At 41.4% G+C, this 20,493-nt stretch overlaps 1 protein-coding gene across 2 annotated transcripts; it reads left to right on the top strand.

Moving 5' to 3' along the window:
• The first annotated feature begins 3,898 nt into the window (after positions 1–3,898).
• LOC142159904 (uncharacterized) lies at positions 3,899–12,845 on the top strand. Of its 2 annotated transcripts, XM_075214765.1 has the most exons (3): positions 3,899–3,987; positions 10,297–10,624; positions 10,807–12,845. In XM_075214765.1, the coding sequence occupies exon 3, from the start codon at positions 10,911–10,913 to the stop codon at positions 12,393–12,395; it is 1,485 nt and encodes a 494-aa protein (XP_075070866.1). In that variant the 5' UTR covers positions 3,899–3,987; positions 10,297–10,624; positions 10,807–10,910; the 3' UTR covers positions 12,396–12,845. The 2 variants fall into 2 exon arrangements, with proteins under 2 accessions (XP_075070866.1, XP_075070867.1); XM_075214766.1 differs by lacking the exon at positions 10,297–10,624.
• Positions 12,846–20,493: the final 7,648 nt, after the last annotated feature.

The raw sequence follows: 20,493 nt of genomic DNA, 5'->3' as shown, positions 1-20,493 counted from the left end.
GCAGGGCAGAGGCTAGTGCCAACAAGAAAGAGGCAGAGAGGCTGGCGCAGGTAAAGGAGATGGGCGGAGAGGTTGGGCATACACAGGGGAGAGTGATAGTTATAGAGGTCTGCCAGTGTCAGGAAGGTGTAGTGAATCAGTCCTCCCACCATGTGCAGAGTACAGTATCACTGCACAGCATGTGTATTATGTGAGTCATATACAGAGTGCAGGACTATATGTAATGTACAAACAGGATGCATAGTTAGTGGTGGATACTTCTTAATCCCCTTCACCGTAGGTACCTGGTACATACACTGCATGGGAAATAGCACACTCATTGTGAGCCAGCTAAATCCCCTTCACCGAAGGTACCTTTTGGCCCCCTGCTGGCCAGGTCATGAATTGGAAGGGGATTTGGCCAGCTCACTGTGATGTGTCTAAATCCCCTTCAGTGTAGGTACCTGGTACATACACTGTATGCGAAACAGGATTTAGCCAGCTCTTAGCCACACTTGTACTGTATTATATTACTGAGGTTGTGTTTGGTGATGGTAGTATCAGTACTAAATAACATGAAAATGGATAGTATAATATGTGCATTTTGTCTTGAATTTGTTTCCAAGTCACCCGAAAAAATAATACAATTTTTTTAGCCATTTAATTTTTTATTGATAAAATGTACATATTGGAACAACCTTTTAAGAGTTAATCTCTTGCGGTTACTCATTAATGATTCATATGGATGTGTAGAGCACATATCAGCTCCTTCACCCAGACAGTAAGTGGTGACTTCCTGCCCAAAGCAGGAGTCCTCCATATCTAACACTTTACCCTCCCTATGGGGAGAACAGTCAGAGTCTGCCTCAATCTCAGGTTGGGGTGTCACCACCCTCCTGCACTTACACTTAGCGGATTCCAACATCCTCTCCAAAATGGAGGAAACCAAAACCAGGGTGCCGTCACAGGACCCGCAGGCCTTGGTTCAACCATACAGACACCGAACAAGCCAGACTCTCTGAAGAGATAAAGAGAACTGACTATCTGAGCAATCTAAGCCATAGAGTTGGCTGGTGACCTATCCCAGGCGTTTAGAGTTTCAGCTGGAACAGGTAAACGTCATCATATAAGTTACCCCAGCCATACACAATCATAAAAATAAGTGAGCCTGCAAGGCAGCCCTAGAGCCCAATAAATCTTTGGGACTAACCACTTAGTAAAACCCGAAAAACCTATTACCTTAAGAGGAACAGAGAAAAGGAGTGCTGGTGATCCAAGATTGCTGCAGTTCTGGTGACTGCACACGTGGAGACCACCAGAGAGAAAGTGCAAGGAAAGGAAAGGGGCACCTTCTCCCAGAAATGCATTGGTAGCTGTTCAAAAGGATACACCCTCCACCAGTCTAGTGCCAAGTGGGGGCTTACATATAACCAGTATCCCTCACCTGACTCAGGCCCCTTAAGGAAACATGAAGCCTGCCCCAACATTAAGAGGTATCCATTCCTATGGCCCACAGCAACTTGCTAAACCTATCTTCCAGTACTGTGGTGGGAAAGGTTAACACTCACAGGGGCATATTCAATTAGCTTTTGGATTCGCGGTAACGCGCCGGAACAGCCGCGAAACATAATACACGGTACCGCAATAACGTGGATTTTCGTTCGCAGCCCATAGGGTTGCGAACGAAAATCCGCGTTAATGCGGTACCGTAATACCCGCAAGAACGCGCACTTTTCGCGGCAACGCGCGTTACCGCGAATCCAAAAGCTAATTGAATATGCCCCACAGTCTTGCTGTCCTACAGAGCACTGTGAAGGAGTGACTGCCATTCCTGCAATCACTGCCTGGGAACCCCTGTAGTGATTATGGCCAGGTCCTGCAGAGGAATCCAGCATTGTGAGTGGGGGCATTAGCGTAAGCACCACCTCATTACCTCTGATCTCCTGCTCAGATCGTTACACAATCATCCGCGCTGTGACACTAAAGTCGCAGATTTTAGATACCACCCCTGTAATAAAAAACAATGTCTTGTCACACGCTGGGCAATTATTATAAACTGAAGGCCTAACAGGAGAGGGGTATAGAGCAGGAGCACTGTCAGTGAACTTCTAGGATGTCTTATATTGCCCTATCGCCTGGTCCTTACACTATTCTCCAATGGTTCCTGGTGTCCCACAATGAATGCCTGAAAAACAACAAAATTTCAAAGTCTGTATAAGTAGAAGGCTGAAGTATGACACCTAAAAAAAGTACATAGAAAACTGGATGTATTGTTATTTTTGTGAGATAATTGAGAAAAGTCTTATGTACGGTGTTGTGACAAAAGCAATTATATTCATGGCCTGTAATGATAATATCATCTGAGTAAAATCTGACTGGATACAGTAATTTTAAAAACCAAAACCACAACATCTATGGCAATAACGGTCTCTGTATTATTATCTCACTTGCTGGAAAGGCTCTACTCCTCTTTCAAATAAAAGATGCCTCATTTCATTTTGAAGTAAGAGAGGTGTCAGGATTGAGGCAGCGGGGCAGTGAGGGAAAAGATAATGTAATACGTGTCATGGGGAATATCAAAGAAAAGCTGGCAGGTGTTCTCAGGGTATTGTTGGTTGAGGAGGGGCCGTGTGGGGGAAGAGGCTTCTCCCTCACATGCCCCCTCTCTACCCAGCACCTTTAGCCACACATGCCCCCCTCTGCTCAGCACCTTGACATATGCCCCCTCTCTGCCCAGCACCTTTATCCACACATGCACCCCCTCTGCCCAGCACCTTTATCCACACATGCACCCCCTCTGCTCAGCACCTTTATCCACACATGCCCCCCCTCTGCCCAGCACCTTTATCCACACATGCCCCCCCCCCTCTGCCCAGCACCTTCAATAACACATGCCCCCCTCTGCCCAGCACCTTCACACGTGCCCCCCCCCCCCCCCTCTGTCCAGCACCTTCACACATGCCCCCCCCTCTGTCCGGCACCTTTATCCACACATGCCCCCCCTATGCCCAGCACCTTCAATAACACATGCCCCCCTCTGCCCTGCACCTTCACACATGCCCCTCCTCTGCCCAGCATCTTCAATTACAACTGCCCTCCCTCTGCCCTGCAGCTTAACACATGCCCCCCTGTGCCCTGCAGCTTAACACATGCCCCCCTGTGCCCTGCAGCTTCAATCACACATGCTACCATGTGCCCTGCAGCTTCACACATGCCCCCATATGTCCTTCAATCACACATGCCCCCCTGTGCCATACAGCTTCGATCACATGTGCCCCCTGTGCCCTACAGCTTCATTCACACATGCCCCCTCTCTGCCCAGCACCTTCACACATGCCCCCCATATGCCCTGCAGCTTCATTCACACATGCCCCCTCTCTGCCCAGCACCTTCACACATGCCCCCCATATGCCCTGCAGCTTCAATCACACATATACACCCCCATCACATTACCCTTTCCTCTTACTTTTTTCTACACTAGTGACTCCAGTATCAGACAGAAATGCTGCATCTGCTGCACACTAACAACCATAGAATTCCTGTGATGTCAGAGTGACGTGGGGAGGTTCCTAAGGGGGAGTCTTCTTTCTCAGACGTGGGTAACACTTGCGGGGGCGGGGCCTGTTCAGCAGAAAAAAACCCAAAGAAAGTTAAACATTCAAAATCATGTTGTGTTGAGATCTGCCCCAGATAAAATGTCTGCTCGTCTCCGGCCCGGACAGAATTAGTAATAGTCGGTATAAGTTTTATTCCAGTTTTTAAATTGTACATGTTACATTCATTATCGACACTGTATAAAAACTTGCTCATAACCAAGTCAGATTTTGGACCAGCCGGTGACGCATGCGCGTTATTTAGTAACCATGGTAACGACCCGGCGGCCATATTGGGTTGGTGCATATGGAAAAAAAATGGGACACAGAGAAGTAATTATTTCCGTGGCTGATTAATGGTTACTGATAGAGATGAGAGAAGCTGCTGGATATTACTTTCCTTATGTACTATTTGGTAGGTGAGCATTGTAGTCATTACATATTATATACATGGTGTCATAGTTTGTATGTGTGCATATAGATAAATAGATATAAATAATATATATATATATATATATATATATATATATATATATATATATATATATATATATATATTAACCCTCCCCCCAACATCATATCATCTATAGTATATAAAAAAACTGCATTGGGCTGCTGCTGAACCTCTTCTCACTCCAAGTGTCTCAGCGTTCCTTGGCTAGGAGCTGTGAACATTCCTTTTCTATGTGTGTGCGTAATAGATAATATGTGTATATGGGCTGTACTATATATATATCTATATATATATATATATATATATATATATATATATATATATATATATACATATATATAGTACAGTAGACACGTATATATGTGTGTGTATATTATATATACTTGATGTTACACTATCATATTTCTATGGTATGTTTTTATGCATTATTTCTTTTCCGTCTGATTGCTGGACAGTAGTAAATACGTAAGTCAACATTTTTCACTTATTGGAGTCTTTCGCAGATGTACCACTCCCCTGCACCATGTCCCTCACACTAGTACATCTGCAGGTCCCTACTTTGACCGACACAGTCTTCTAAATGCAGCCGAATCGAGTACTACCTGGGTGGAGACAGCAGAATCCAATATTATGCTTTTTATTTCAGAGGTGCGCAGTAATCAGTATTAAGCAAACAGGTGCAAAATAGGCAAGAACACCGCAAACAAACCTTAAGTGATGATATGAGTCTCGGCTTAGGCCGTTAGCAGCACTAGGCCTGGCTGAGTTTCCACAGCGCATCAAGACTTTTTCCTTAAGTCTCCATAGTTCTGGGTGGCTTTCCTTTTCAGCTTAGGTAGAGACAGGTTACAAAAATAAAACAGACCTCGTATGGTATATAAGATAGCCCCTCATCTTCCCCTGTGTCTTTCCCTGTCTCTAGAATAGATAGGGCAGGTAGCGGTTTGTTGTTTTTCTGTAGGTGGGGGCTTACCTTCTCTAGTGGTCCTGGCCATGGACCAGTGTCTGCTGCAAGCCGAGGACAGGACCGGCTACCTGAAGGCACCAGACTGCTGCTGTTAGGAGCGGATCTGCTGCAGTAATTTTTACTTTGGTATAGGTCTCCTGGACCTCAGTGGTCTGCACATGTGTGTGCGCCATGTCAGAAGTCACAGTGCACAGACATGGAGAACCAGGCTGTATGCAGCCATGGAAAAACTAAATAAAGCCAACTACAGGCGCTATATATACAAGATAATATCGATGGGTAGGGAGAAGGAAAGGTTATATGGTGGGATTCGCTGATGTCTAAGAAGGAATACCGGAGTCCTTCAATTTGTGTCACAACAAGAAAAAGAAAAAGACAGCGTTCAGATAGAATCCCTGAATAACTATATATAATCTATTGTTAAAGTTGTTTAGTAAAATATTTTACTCACATGAAATGTGTAAATACGTCAATGTTGATGGCAAAATATTGTGAATGAACATACCATAGACTTAGATTTATAAAATTATTTAATCGCATAAAAACCTGAAAAATATAATAAAATATAATACAATAGTTTTATTTCTGACCAACTATCACATTGAAATATAGAGATTATTGTACTCTCAGCGCAGGACTAAGAGGGAGACAGCAAAAGTTGAGGTTATGCAGAAAGGCATAGAATTTCTGTGTGTGAAGCCTCTTTAGATTCCATCATCATCATCATTTTATTTATACAGCGCCACTAATTCCGCAGCTGTGTACAGAGAACTCATTCACATCAGTCCCTGCCCCATTGGAGCTTACAGTCTAAATTCCCTTATATAGACACACACTCACACACAGACAGACAGAGAGGGAGGGAGACGGAGAGACTAGGGTCAATTTTGATAGCAGCCAATTAACCTACTAATATGTTTTTGGAGTGTGGGAGGAAACCAGAGCACCCGGAGGAAACCCACGCAAACACAGGGAGAGCATACAAACTCCACACAGATAAGGCCATTGTCCGGAATCGAACTCATGACTCCAGTGCTGTGAGGCAGAAGTGCTAACCACTAGGCCACTGTGCTGCCCAATACCATCGTTTTCTCAGCAGCGGGGACTAGGAAAGCTCTCTTTGAATCCTTGTCTGGTTCCTACTACGGTGTGGTCTCGGTGGGGCTGATTTCTTATAACCACTCCCCGCTCGATTGGGTAACTGCATCACGGAGGGCAGCTTCTGAGCCTCCCCCAAGTCCTCGATTGCAGAAGGCACCCATAAGAAGGAGGGTTGAGGAAGTTTGGCCAAAACTGTAGAGTTAAAATAGGCACATTTGTTTGGCCATAAAAGATAACTTGCTTATACACAATTCTCATTCCTAATTTAACCCATGAGTATCTTTTTGAGTAAAAGTGTATCTATAGTTGTTCGGCACTTCCAGCTCAACATGATCGAACTGCTAACAGAGGAAATCCTGCAAAGTCTTTAGCCAGTGGTCTGTGCAACTTCTCTGGGGACTTGGTTCACTAATAGGTCCACACAGGATAAAAATAGATTTTTAGGGGACATGCTGGAGTGGGCCCACCAAATGTTGGGTCTTGATAACGACATTCCCATTGAATTGTGTTGGTGAATTGGAGGTGAAGTCAACAACCCCCTGTCTGTTCATTGACTGTACAGCTGAAGACGCATCCCGGGACTTTAAACCTCCTTCGTCTTTGTTTTTTAGTATTCCAGCGTGAGATCAACAGGCAGCGAGTAGGGGTCTTGCTGCACAGAACGGGCGCCCATTTGTTTGTAACAAGTTGGATTGTTTTAATTGCGGTGAATCTCTTGGTGGCTAAATATTGTTCATCAATCCCTGTATGATTTCAGATTCCTATCATGTGTTGGTACCAAGTCACCCTGTTCACTAGTCCTTAATGAAGCACAACTGAAGGTAAATCAGCATAAAGTTGCCCACAGGATAGTCCTTTATCCTGGGATCATTGTAGAACCTCTGTTGGCATGATTCAGTAGTGATGTCTGAGAACTAAAAGATCCATGTATAGACGGGAAAAGCAGTTTCTGATTGGCTGCCTCTGAACTTATTCAAACCTAAGCCTGCTAGAATTTCTTTTTCATACTTTTTAACATAACTGCTTACCATTGATACCTCACAATTCAACCTTTTGCTTCAGTCTTCACCGTGAGTCCAGTCTTTTGACTGAGGACAATTACAAACCCTTTTTCTTTCTGTACATGTTGTACATGAGTATCTAGGATGTGTTATATAGTTGAATCCATTCTGCCTTTTGTCTACACAATACTTCCTGCCTCACCAGTTATCCCAAAGCATAAAAGGTTTATTCTTCTCTTAAACTCTTTAGTTGGAAAAATACTTTAACACTTCCATTCATTTTTGTATCATGGAAAGAGAAGATATAAGAAGAAGTTTCAGTATTAAATAGCTATAAAGAAGTGTCTCAAACTATTTGCTTTGATATCAAATGGAGACACTAGAGACAAACTGGTGTTTGTTTCAGACAAATGTTTACAGTATAAGATGTTCTTGTTTACTTTCTAATTCAACACGTGTATTGTTGTTGAAATAAAGTTTATTATATGCTTCGCATATGTGTAATGCGTATGTAAACAAATTATTTCAAAGCATATAAACTGCTTATTGTTATCAAGAGGAACTCATCTTAGATACATAATGGCTGTGTTTGATGGCTCCAAAATGAATGTATATTTTTCTTTTCTTATACTTTTAGATTATGCTTTTATATAATCAAAGAATCATTCTGATCACTTACAAGATTGGCTTCTGCTGTTCTCCCCACACACCACCTTTGTGGATATTTTTCTTTTTATATGTAAATGTATAAACTTATAAAACTTGATTTAGATTTAAATATAAAGATGTCTTGTTTGCATATGAGCAAAGATGCGTTTCCAAGTGCAAGGATCTGCAACACAAGTCTATTCTGCAAATGGAACTGCTTACATAGCTTAAGCTGTTCGTTTTTGCTTTTTGTGCTGTACAGTTCAAACGCACTGATCGCGTGCTGATGATGTGGTGGCAGTGGTGTGTCTGCATTCTATTCCAGCCCCATAAAGACAGAAACCTTGTTTTTGCCATAGCCAATTCGAATACTGAATATCTGTAATACCCCATTCATACTGCACCAAAATCCTAGGTTTTTCCTGGGTCGAGCTCAAACGACCCGGGTCTTGGTTGAGTATGAATGGTACAAGTGAAAAATCCCGGGTCTAAAAACCCGGGTCTTCAACCCGGGATTTATTGAGGGGTAATTCCCGGGTCGGACCCGGGTTGCCTGCACTATGAATGGTGCAACCCGGGTTTTTGCATAGTTGCATAGGGGAGAGAGGGTTTTTGCATATGGGAGGGGGGGGGGAGAGAGACAGAGAGAGAGACAGAGAGATAGACAGAGAGAGAGACACAGAGAGAGAGACACAGAGAGAGAGACACACACAGAGAGAGACACACAGAGAGAGACACACAGACACAGAGACAGAGAGAGAAAGATTGAGATTTTTTTTTTTCTTTTCTTCCATATTCCAGCTTTCAGCCAATGAAAACTGCTCTGGTGATGACTCCCACAAATTGCCAGGAAACAGACTTGTGCAGTATGAATGGGGTCAACCCAGGAAATTCCCGGGTCCAAGGTGCAGTATGAATGGTGTTTCTGAGCTGGGACGCTCCGAGCCCCTGCAAAAACCCGGGATATTGCAGGGGCGGCAGTATGAAAGTGGTATAATAGACTGTATCTAATGTGTTAAGCTATGCAGGCAGCTCTCATTACAATTAAAGGCAACAGAAACATAAAGTCTAACCTGCAAACAAAATGTCTATAAACAGGGATATCTCAGCAAGGGTTGACAAGGTGCTCTTTCTTCAAAACAAAAACCTGAAGTCGTACAAAATATTTTGTTTTTCGACTAAATCAGAGGTGTGTACACAACTGCTCCAGTGGAGCGTCCTATTTTCCAACAGGTTGTTTGCACTCTGGGTTATGTTTTGTAGATCCGATCAGATAAATTGTTTCCTGGTCTTCAAGATTTTGTCATCAAAAGTTCTGTGTAAGGAATTATTTGGAGACATTACATAGCTTTCTCATCCTTTGTCATAGCGAATTATGCACATTTTTACATCCTCAAACAGCTGTTTAGATGCAAAACCTGTAGCTCTAAGGATCAGTTACATCATCCCTAATGAAAAGTTAGATTACCCTTTCACTAATGGTGCGACAAAGGTGTATAACATAATTATACTGAACATCGCTTGTTTATTGTCAATTGTTCCATCCTTATATTCTTACAATTTATCAGTTTATGGATATTTAGAGATGTGGTAACAACATAAGATATATATTGATTATATGTGTTTATTCTATTTTATTTTTTTCTTTTAATATGATATGGTTGAGTATATTAATTTTACTGTTAATCGATTGGATGTATTTCATACATATTTATTATTATCTAGCATTTAGAATGGAATTGTTTTTTGTTTTGTTTTACTTTAATTCTCTTTCCTTTCTTTTCTCATTATTTTTCACTTTACATTGGGAATCTAGTTACTGATTCAATCTCTTGTTACACCATGTTTGCACCAATAGTGCCAGGGTAATTTAATTGAAGCTCTTTATAGGAGCCAATGCTTGAGAGTAGACAGAACAACAACCACGACTTGGGTAGACGTTTTGTAGTATTTGTCTTCACCTGAATAACTACTACTGGCATCTAGCGGAGTGTGTGTAAACATCTCTGTCAAATTCATACTATATAACTTGTACTATTTAATTTTTGAAATGTTGTTACGCTTTAAAAAGAAAACTTTGCAGTGAAATTTGCAAAACTTTGTAGCTAAATCATCGTACAATTGAAATACACAATTCTACCGTTGGTGCTTAATAGTTTGAACACAATTGTATGTGGTTTTGCTAACAGCTCGTTACATTACTAAATGTCCCAATGAGAACATCTTTTCCCCCATCCAAAACATTTGTTATGATTACTTCATGTATTTAGTATGTCATATAATTTTCTTACTTTTCCATAAATGCTACTCTACATTTGTACAGTCATGCACTATAATGATTTCCTACCTGGCCACCTTCTGTTCCTCAGTGACTCTTCAGTGTCACTTGTCACTGCCAAACGTACCTATACTCCTCTGACATTTGATGAAGTATGGCAGATTTTGTTGGTCCTAGTTCCACATTCATTTTGTGAGGTTTGTTTTGTCGGCTGATTAGTGTATGTTTGGATACACTGGTCTTATTTTACATTTCAGTTTTGTTTTGTTTTCCAGACAAAACTTTAAAATTTGCTTTGGATGGAGTTTATGTTATTAAAACACAGACTTTAATTGCCTATGGCACAGTGTTCTCATGATCCAGAGGGTCCCAGCGGTTCAGATCTGCTCTGAACTCTGCAGCTACCGCAAGCCTGTTACAAACACACCGCAGTGTTGGCGTTGATGCCCCTCATCTGTGAACTTCCTATTTATGCCACTGTGAAGTTTTCATGGAGGGGCTCTAAATGAACTCTATTTGATTAAGCAACATAGAGCAGAGGAGTACTGGCCCATTCCAGGCATCAGGAGGGACTCGCCAAATCATGAGGACATTGTACCCCAAGTAAGTAAAATTCTTTATATCACCCTAAGTCCATTCACAACTAAATGTCTGGTGTAATTATTTAATCTTTCTTTCTATATTTATCATTTTACATTGTATACCTTATTGGCTATTGTTTAATCATATAATTATTCTTTAAGCATAATAAAACTTCTGGGTTTTTTTATGTCTGCTTCCTACAGATGTATATCAGGCCATTAATACATGAACAGGACTTCACCCTCCTATACCTTCATCTGATTCCAAAAATATTGACAAAAGTTTGCTAATCTATAGGCCACGATAAATGGAGAGGAAATCTGTGAGAAATGTGACAGAGGAATCCGTCTCATATGAAGATGTACATCTCCCACAGACTGCCATTTGTACACCCACAGATTATACACAATATACAGCTCCTCATATTAAGGAGGAATCAGTCTCGTCTGAAGAAGGAAACCTCACAGACACTGACATTTATACACCCACAGATTATACATCTCTTCACATTAAGGAGGAATCGGTCTCCAGTGAAGAAGGAAACCTCACACAGACTGACATTTATATACCCGCAGATACACAATATACATCTCATATTAAAGAATCATTCTCCTATGAAGAAGGAAATTGTATAGACACCAATATTTATTCACCAACAGATCTTACACAATATACATCTAGTCATATTAAGGAGGAATCAATTACATGTGAAGAAGGAGATCTCTCAGACATTGATATTTATACAGTTACAGATTTTGTGCAGAATCCATCTACTCCTATCAAGGAGGAATCCGTCTCACCTACACAGGAATCTGAGTTGATTTACCACAATCCAGCCACCCTAAGTAATGCTTATGAAAACTCCCATAGTAAGGACTGTATATTTACTGCATTTGATCTTACGAAGCATCAAGTTTTGGGAAGACAGATTGAAACCGTTGATTTTCCTGAACAACTATATATGTGTGCTGAATGTGAAGAATCGTTTAGTAATATATCTGATCTCACTAAACATCAGAGAACTCACACAGGAGAGAAACCATTTGAATGTTCTGAATGTGGGAAGTGTTTTCGAAGCAATGCCCATCTTGTCGTACATCAAAGATCTCACACAGGAGAAAAGCCATTTGGGTGTAATGAATGTGGAAAATGGTTTTCTGAGAAATGCAAGTTAGTCAGACATCAAAGAACTCACACAGGTGAGAAACAAATGATTTGCTCGGAATGTGGGAAACTTTTTAGGGATAAGTCAACACTTGTTAGACACCAGAGAATTCACACTGGAGAAAAACCATATTCGTGCCCTGAGTGTGGAAAATGTTTCAGCTTTAAATCAGACCTTGTTGTACATCAAAGAAGTCACACAGGAGAGAAGCCATACTCTTGTTCTGAATGTGGGAAATGTTTTCTGAGCAGTACCCATCTTGTTGTGCATCAGAGAAGTCACACGGGGGAGAAACCATTTGAATGTTTTCAATGTGGAATACGGTTTACTGAGAAGTGTAAGTTAACCAGACATAAGAGAACTCACACAGGAGAGAAACAGTTCATGTGCTCTGAATGTGGTAAACAGTTTAGAGATAAGTCAGCGCTTGGTGTACATAGGAAAATTCACACAGGGGAGAAGCCACACACGTGTTCTAAATGTGGAAAACCGTTCACTGAGAAATGGAAGTTAGTCAGACATGAAAGGACTCATACCGGTGAGATACCATTTGGGTGCCTTCAATGTGGGAAACGGTTTGCTGAGAAATATAAGCTAGTCAAACATCAAAAAGAATTGCACAGTTGAGGCATTGCTGTAGGAAACCTTAATATTTAGACTTTATGCTTTAGCAGGCACATAACCTCCCATATTATAAGAGCACAGTCATGTCCTTATATTAAGGTTGAGTCTAATAAATCGCATTCCACCATGTTAATTGTGAGAGGGGGGGGGTAAGATGTTTGAGTGAATAAATGACCTGAAGTCACTGAGGGGTAGTAATTTGAAAATGGTTTCTGTAACGGCCAATCTGGCACTGCTCGGAGGAATTAAACTTTGACATGAGAGCGGTGCCAGGACTGATAATGATACAGTGTGCCCCCCCTAGTTCCAAAACACAAAGCAACCCATCAATAGCCAGTAAATGTGTGAAATTACTCTGCAGTTTGCAGAAATAAATTGTAAGTCAGTCATATTTGTACTCTTAATTGAATCCACTTTGGGTACACCCATCACACCTCTGTTTGACATGCGCAATGCTATTGTTAGAGCTAAAATTCTGACCCAAGTCTGCCTGTGGTGTCAAGTATATCTGGAAGCGCTTCAATCAGCTGGAGAGAATTGACACAGACCAAGTTCTGTATACAAGGAATATTCTCTAGTTTATTGATACAAAGATACAGGTTTTTATAGGCTACTGAATAAATGAATCCTACGTCATATGCATACAATAGTTTATACCACTAGTTTATGAGAAGCGCTACTGATTAACTTTCTCACGTATTCTTGAGGTGTTTACTTTTCTCCCCCTTCTAAGGACAGATGAGCCTATTATTTCTTATCTCAAGGGGAGTTGGAGATATGCTATGTGTAACACCATGGATACAGCCCCCTTACTACCAGCTGGATATGAAGCTCATTATTGTTTTCATAACTGGTTACATTCTTCAGGTGTTCTCTATTAGTTCAACTTCAAGGCCATAGGCTCACGTATTGCAAAACTGCAAGTTAACAGAAAAATGAATAATCTCTTCTAGCAAATAATATTTCTATGCAAGTTACAATAAAATGGCTGAACAAAGGCCTTATGAGGCCTTAACAAAAAATCATATTTAACATTTCCCATCTTTTATTCAATTTTCGCCCCTTTCTCCTCCTACCTACCTAATCCTATCTATAGAACCACATTCTTAATAAGCAGGTACGTATACACATGTAGAAGGCCACATGCATAGAGTTGGTCCCCTTAGGAATCTGTCAACTCATCCCCCACTAATAAGCCTGTGATCCTCCCTGTTCTAACTTGATTTATGAGGAGATGCATTTTGGCAAATGTCCATGTCTAGAAAAGATGGTTTCTTAGAAGACGGCTTCTTAGTAGGTAGTTAATGAGTCTATAGTAGTTCTGCAGGCCTTGCATGTCCTTTGTTCAGTTGTCAATAATTTCTTGTTGCAGACTGTGCATTTCTTTGGTTTGTCTGCTGACCATTGTTCATAGAGTTCACTGTTTGTCTCAGGCATTAGTCTTTTAAAAATTTCTGTGATCATTACAGGTTCAGGAAGCTCATTCTTTTTCCTGCAGGAGCAACAATCAAGTGTCAGTAATTTCTTAGTCAGCCATATAGCAATTTTCACTACCACATATATGACTAGCAGAAGAACCATACATTTTGCAATTATTGATAATATACCAGATATCCATCCCCCTAATCCATTAAACCAATTAGCAGGATTAAGCCAGGAGAACCAGGTTTCTGACAACCATGGTTCCTCTTTATGTTGTTCTGCAAAGTCCCTTTTTAGTCTCCTGACTTCATTGAGGTGATCTTCTATAGCTAAATTTACCTCATAAGTTTGGTTTACATAATTGCAACATGCTTCCTTGGCAATCATACACATACCTCCTTCTCTGGCTGTGAGGTAGTCTAATACTAATCTGTGGGCCTGAACCTCCTTTGTGATCATTTTCATTTCTTTTACCATTAATCTGAAGGTCACATCATATTGATCCGTTACCTTATCAATAAGGCTGGCCAGATCTATTATGTATGAAAAAGCTTTCTTTATACAGCATCTGTTTACCCAGGGGAGGTTGATTAGTTTAGGGTCTGATTTTTTTGATGGAGACAGGGAACGTTTTATTACACTATGTTCTCTTAAATCTTGTGCATTGTAATATTCAGGGAGCATTTCATCTACATAATATGTACTTGGTAATATTCTTCCCAATGTACAGTTACCATATCCTCCATATGGTAGCCACTTATATGCTTTTCTTCCACATAGGTAATATATATCATCTGGGAGAACATAGGGTATATCAAACACCAGGTGGCTTATGGCCCTCAATATATCATGTGTTTTAGTCATATTGGGAGTTATTACAGTCATGTTACCCTTGCAGTCTGACTGATTCATCCAGTCTGGATAGGAGCGCTGTATCCAGACTCCCAGTAAAGGTATACTGTTATTCCTACAGGTATGAACGGAGACTGGAGGTATTCTCCCTTTATCAGGGTTTGTATTATCTGTAAATATTAGGCTGGCTGCTTGACAGGGAGCCATCCCTAGGTTATAATTATTATGCTTTATTGTGATGTTTTTGCCTTTCTGAGTAGCTTGCATAGTGGAGGATTCCGATATAGGATGTATAGTTATACAAAAGTCAACTTTCTTGGCAAACAGGGTAGTTAGTATTGGTACTGGGAGAGTGACATATTTACTTTGGGTCACCTTGCTTCCCCCAGTTAGATTTAAATCTGCCGCTTCCCCAAGTGTGAGGGGAACAGCTACCCAATTCATGGTTTTAGCTGACAGTGGGGGATATGTGCAAACCCAACAATTTGTAAGATTTAATGTTTTGGCTGCTGTATAATGCATTTGAACAAAAGCATTATCCCATGGTTCATTAAGAGTCTCGTGTAATTCTCTCCTTGTTCTGAAAGTCAAGTTTGATTTCAGGTCACTATATCTGAAATCTTTTCCATGTTTTATGGATAAACCAACAGCATAGACTATACCCATGACACTTATCAACATCAGTAGTAGTCCAGTTATTATTATGCATTTTGGTTTTACAATACATTTTTCTTTACACATTTTTACTTGTCAGAATCTGACTCCCCTTGTAAGAAGATCTTGCAATGCGATGCGTGGATCCAGGTATCCTTCCCTTCTAGTTTCACAGACGTGGGAGTTGTCAACAAAACCTGGTATGGACCCTCGTATCGGGGTTCAAGACTTTTCCTGACGTATTTCCTTATGACCACCCAGTCTCCAGGCTGCAAAGAATGCGTGTCAGTGTCAAGATTGGGATCTGGAATAGAGGAAAATACCTGTCCGTGTATCTTGGTTAATTGCTTTTGTAACAGAGTTACATAGTTTAATAAATCTCCATGATAATGTTGCAGTTGTTGTGGAAAATAGCATCCCGTTCTATAGGGGCAACCAAACAATATCTCATAGGGTGTTAACCCTGTGCCTTTCCTGGGTGTGTTTCTGACAGAATGTAGAGCTATGGGCAGGCATGATATCCAGGGCAGCCCTGTTTCAGCCATTATTTTCTGGATTTTTAGTTTCAGAGTACCATTAAGCCTCTCTACACATCCTGAGCTCTGGGGGCGATAGGGGGTGTGGAGAGCAGAGGTAATTCCCATGTCCCTCAGTCTTTGTTGAAACTCTTCTCCTGTAAAGTGTGTACCTCTATCACTTTCTATCACTTCTGGAACTCCATATCTGCACACTATTTCTTCTGTTATTTTCTTTGCCACTGTTTTAGCATTTGCTTTTCTGCATAGCCACGCCTCCACCCACCGACTGAAAAGGTCCACACACACAAGTACATTTTCATACCCTGAGCATTTGGGAAGGTGAATAAAATCTATCTGAATCCTTTGAAAAGGATACAATGTCTGAGGGGTGCTTTTCTGTGGAGTTGGGACAGACTTACCCGGGTTGTTTTGTGCGCAGATTAAGCATCCTGACACTATTGCCTGCGCTGCTTGGGCAAACCCCGGGGCTATCCAGTATTTATTTGTTAGTGCTACCATAGCATCCTTCCCCAGGTGCACTTTACCATGTACTATATTGGCCATAATCGTGTAAAGTGCTTTTGGCAGACATAATTGCTGACCTTTACACCATTCTCCTTGCACTTTTAGTGCACCTAGTCTAGCCCAAGCTCTTTTCTCATTCTCTGTTGCTTGCTTTTGCATAGCTTGGAGTATGGTTCGGTCAAATTTGGGATCTGGGATTACCACGTAGGCAATTTCCCCTTCTGGGATTGGCGTTACAGCAGCTTCTCGAGCGGCTTGGTCTACCAGTCTATTTCCCTCTGCTTCGGGCGTTGTTTCCTTGGTGTGTGCTTTAACCTTAATAACTGACAGTTTGGCAGGCATCTGAAAGGCAGTAAACAATTCTCTTATGTGGTTTGCATGTTTTATGGGTCTGCCCGATGACCCCATAAAGTTTCTGCTTTTCCATATTGGACCATAATCATGAGCTATACCATAGGCATAGCGTGAGTCTGTGTAAATGTTGACTTTTTGCCCTTCAGCATATATACAGGCCATTGTCAATGCTTTTAACTCAGCTTCCTGTGCTGACATATAGCTTGGGAGTGATCTCTGAATCAATATGTGTTTCTGTGTAGTGACAGCACAACCTGTATATGGTGTGCCGTCTATGTAGTAGCGTGAGCCATCTACATATAGATCTATGTCAGCATCAGGGAGTGGTGTATCATGTATGTTTGTTAGGCCCAAAGCCTCTAATTGCATGAGTTCAATGCAATCATGATCAGAAAAAAAGTTTTGTTTGCATAATTTTTCAGTTTCTGTTTCTGCTGTGACTTCTTCTAACCCTTCAGACTCATTTTTACTATCTGGTTCCATTTCCCCATCTTTTAAATCTTGCGGAAATAATGTAGCAGGATTTAAAACTGTGCATCTTTTTAAAGTAACATTGCTGGGGGTCAAAAGAGCTACTTCATATCGGGTTAGTCGAGCAGCTGACAAATGTTTTGTCTGTGCTTGGTTCAGAATTTCAGTGACAGCATGCGGGACCATCAGTGTTACTGGATGGCCTAAAACAATATCTGTACTTTTCTCCAATATTATTGCTGCAGCTGCAACCGCTTTTATGCATGTTGGTGCAGCCTTAATAACATGGTCTAGCTGAGCAGAGTAATATGCCAATGGTTTCTGCTTATGTGCATGTTCCTGTGTCAGTACTCCATTTGCGTGTGCATTAGTTTCATGGCAGAACAGTGTAAAGGGCTTGTCATAATTTGGTAGAGCCAGCGCAGGAGCTGTTAGTATGTCTTGTTTTAACGTTTGGAACATATGTACTTGTTCCTGTGTGAGTTGTATGGGTCCTTGTTGCATGGGCCCCTTCAAGACTTCATACAATACTTGTAGTTTGCTGGATGCAGCTGAAATCCAGTCTCTGCAGTAAGTCAATAAGCCCAAGAAAGCCCTGAGCTCCTTGTAGGTATGTGGTACCTGCACTTTTTGTATGGCTTCCTTTCTCTGTTCTGTTAAATGTCTGGCCTGATGTGAAATGCAATGGCCTAAAAATTCAACTTTCCTTTGTACTGCCTGTAATTTTTCTTTTGATGCTTTGCAGTTTTTTTTGCACAGAAACTGCAAGAGTGAGACAGTGTCTTGTTCACATGTTTCTTGTGTGTTTGCACATAACAGCAGATCGTCAACATACTGTATGACCACAGAAGAGGAATTAATTGGCAACCAGTCTTTTAGAATCAGGGCCATGGCTTCAGAGTATTCACTAGGACTGGTTGCCCCTCCCTGTGGTAATCTGGTCCAAGTGTACTGTTTATCCTGGTAAGTAAATGCAAAAAGTTCTTGGCTTTCTTCAGTAATGGGTACTGAAAAAAATGCATTTGCTAAGTCTATTACTGTAAACCATTCTGATGTAGGAGGTATTTGATTTAGTAGCGTGTGAGGGTTAGGAACTATTGGTGTATTGATCATTATTCGCTTGTTAACTTCCCTCAGATCGTGTATCATTCTAAACGACGGTGTACCGTCTGAATTTGGGGACCTCTTCATTATGGGATAGAGTGGAGAATTCCAGCTTGATCTACATTCACGTAAGACTCCTGCCCCAAGGTAGTCTTTGACCTGGTAACCTATTGCAGTTGTCTGATCAGGTCTTAAGGGGTACTGTTTAGTCTTTACTGGCTGTGCCCCTGGTTTCAGTTTAATTTGTACAGCTTGTACAGGCATAAGGCCTACATCCATCTTTCCCTTTGCCCATAGTTCTGGGTTTACCTGGGCAAAGAGATAATCTAGATTTACATAAAAACACCAAGTAGGTTCTGAGTTGCTGACATTGACATTAAGAAGGAACTGGGCAGTGTCAAAAGCTATGAGTCCCATCTTACTGGGACTCACTGTCAACTCCACCTGCCCATCTTTGTATTGTATTGTGGCATTAAGGGCTGACAAAAGATCTGCTCCCAATAGATTCATGGGGCAGCTGTCTGACACTAAAAATTGTGTGTCTATCGTTTGATTGTCATCTAATTCTATAGTTAGAGGTTTGGTTTTGTGTAGTAATTGTATTCTCCCATCTAGTCCTGTTGCAGGCACTGTTTCAGGGGAAATAAATGACTGTGGTAAGAGTTTAGTTTGCAAGACTGAAGTGGCAGCCCCAGAATCTATCAATGCAGTTGTCTCAGTTAGTCCCCTTATTTTAAGAGGTATTGTACATTGGGAACCGGAGGATACAGTTAGGCTGGGTAGTATGTGATTCTGGGGGCCGTTTTCCTATGCTGTCTTTGGTTTGTACTCAACTCGTGGCGCCCCTGTATTTGGACAGTCCCTTTTTAGGTGGCCTTTTTGTAAGCAATGAAAACACAACCCCTTCTTCATACACTCCTGAGATCTCTGTGTCATTTTAATACTGCTTATTTCTGGAGTCTTCTGTTTAGGCATGGGACACTTGAATGACTTTTCAGGGTGCTGCATAACATATACATGTTGTAGTGGTTTCTTTTTGTCCTGCCTGTCTTTGCTATCTTCTTCTATGGCTTTAAGGACAGTCAGAAGCACATCTGGTGCTAGTGTGGAATACTCTGGTCTGCTGACTTTGAGTGTTTTTAAGATGTCAGGACTTAAACCTCCCAAAAAGGCATTTCTGAATACTCGTACGTCTCTGGCATCCACAAACCCATACCCATAGTCCTCATGCCTCTGTCTGCACTCTGTGTAATATTCAGTTACAGATTGCCCTTTCCCTTGAGGGGTATCTTGGGAGGGCATGTCTCTTATTTTTCCCTCACAATATGCTTGACACTTAGCTGTCCATTGTTGCCCACTCAAGGCTTCCTTTTTTCTAGCGTCAGTTGGCATAACTATTGCTGCACCATCTATCATGGCAGCAGTTTGGGCTATTTGATTGGCAGCATAATTCCCTACTGTTACCTTGGTCATTTGATCTAAGTCTAACCAGGTAGCATTATAAAATATCTGCAGGTGGTTCATGTATCGATAGAAACCCATTGGATTCTTATCTATATTTGGCACATCTCTGGCCAATGACATTTGATCTGTTGGGGACCAGGGTTTGTACCAATTTACTACACGGTCTTCTATTGCTGGGGGGATGTTATTTGGTCCAGCTACCCTCCCCGGAGTTGTCTGATTATAGACAGGATAAAGTCCCATTATTGGTTCTGCGGGCTGAATTTCAGCAGATATGCCATCATGAGACAGGGGTGGAGCAGTAGGTTCGATTTTGAGCTCTAATTTGTTCATTCTACATGAGGGACATTCTGTATCCCTCCATAAGTGTATTTGAGGGCATCTGCACTTCCAAGTGTGTTTCTTTTTCATTAGCACTATTTTCCCTGCGTTCTCTGCATACCCCCTTAAATCTTCTCTCGGTCCCTCGGGTGATTGGTTGTCATAACAAGATCTACATGATGTGGTCCAGTGTGCACCACATGCAACACAGACCTGGTCCCCTGCTGAATTACCATACCCACAATTATATCTTGGACAACGCCATTTACGCTGTCTTTTCATGCTACCTGCATATAATTGGCAGGCATCAGTGTCACAGGATAAACCCAAATTTAAAGCGGTCATATTCTCTTCTAATTCTTGTGTCTCTTGTTCTAGCAAAATTTGTTCTGAAACTTTCAGCCAGTTCAGCAGTT

This window comes from Mixophyes fleayi, chromosome 6 (assembly GCF_038048845.1).
Source record: "Mixophyes fleayi isolate aMixFle1 chromosome 6, aMixFle1.hap1, whole genome shotgun sequence".
NCBI lineage: Eukaryota > Metazoa > Chordata > Amphibia > Anura > Limnodynastidae > Mixophyes > Mixophyes fleayi.
The sequence above is the reverse complement of the archived record's forward strand: the minus strand, read 5'-3'. Positions and strand labels throughout refer to the sequence as shown.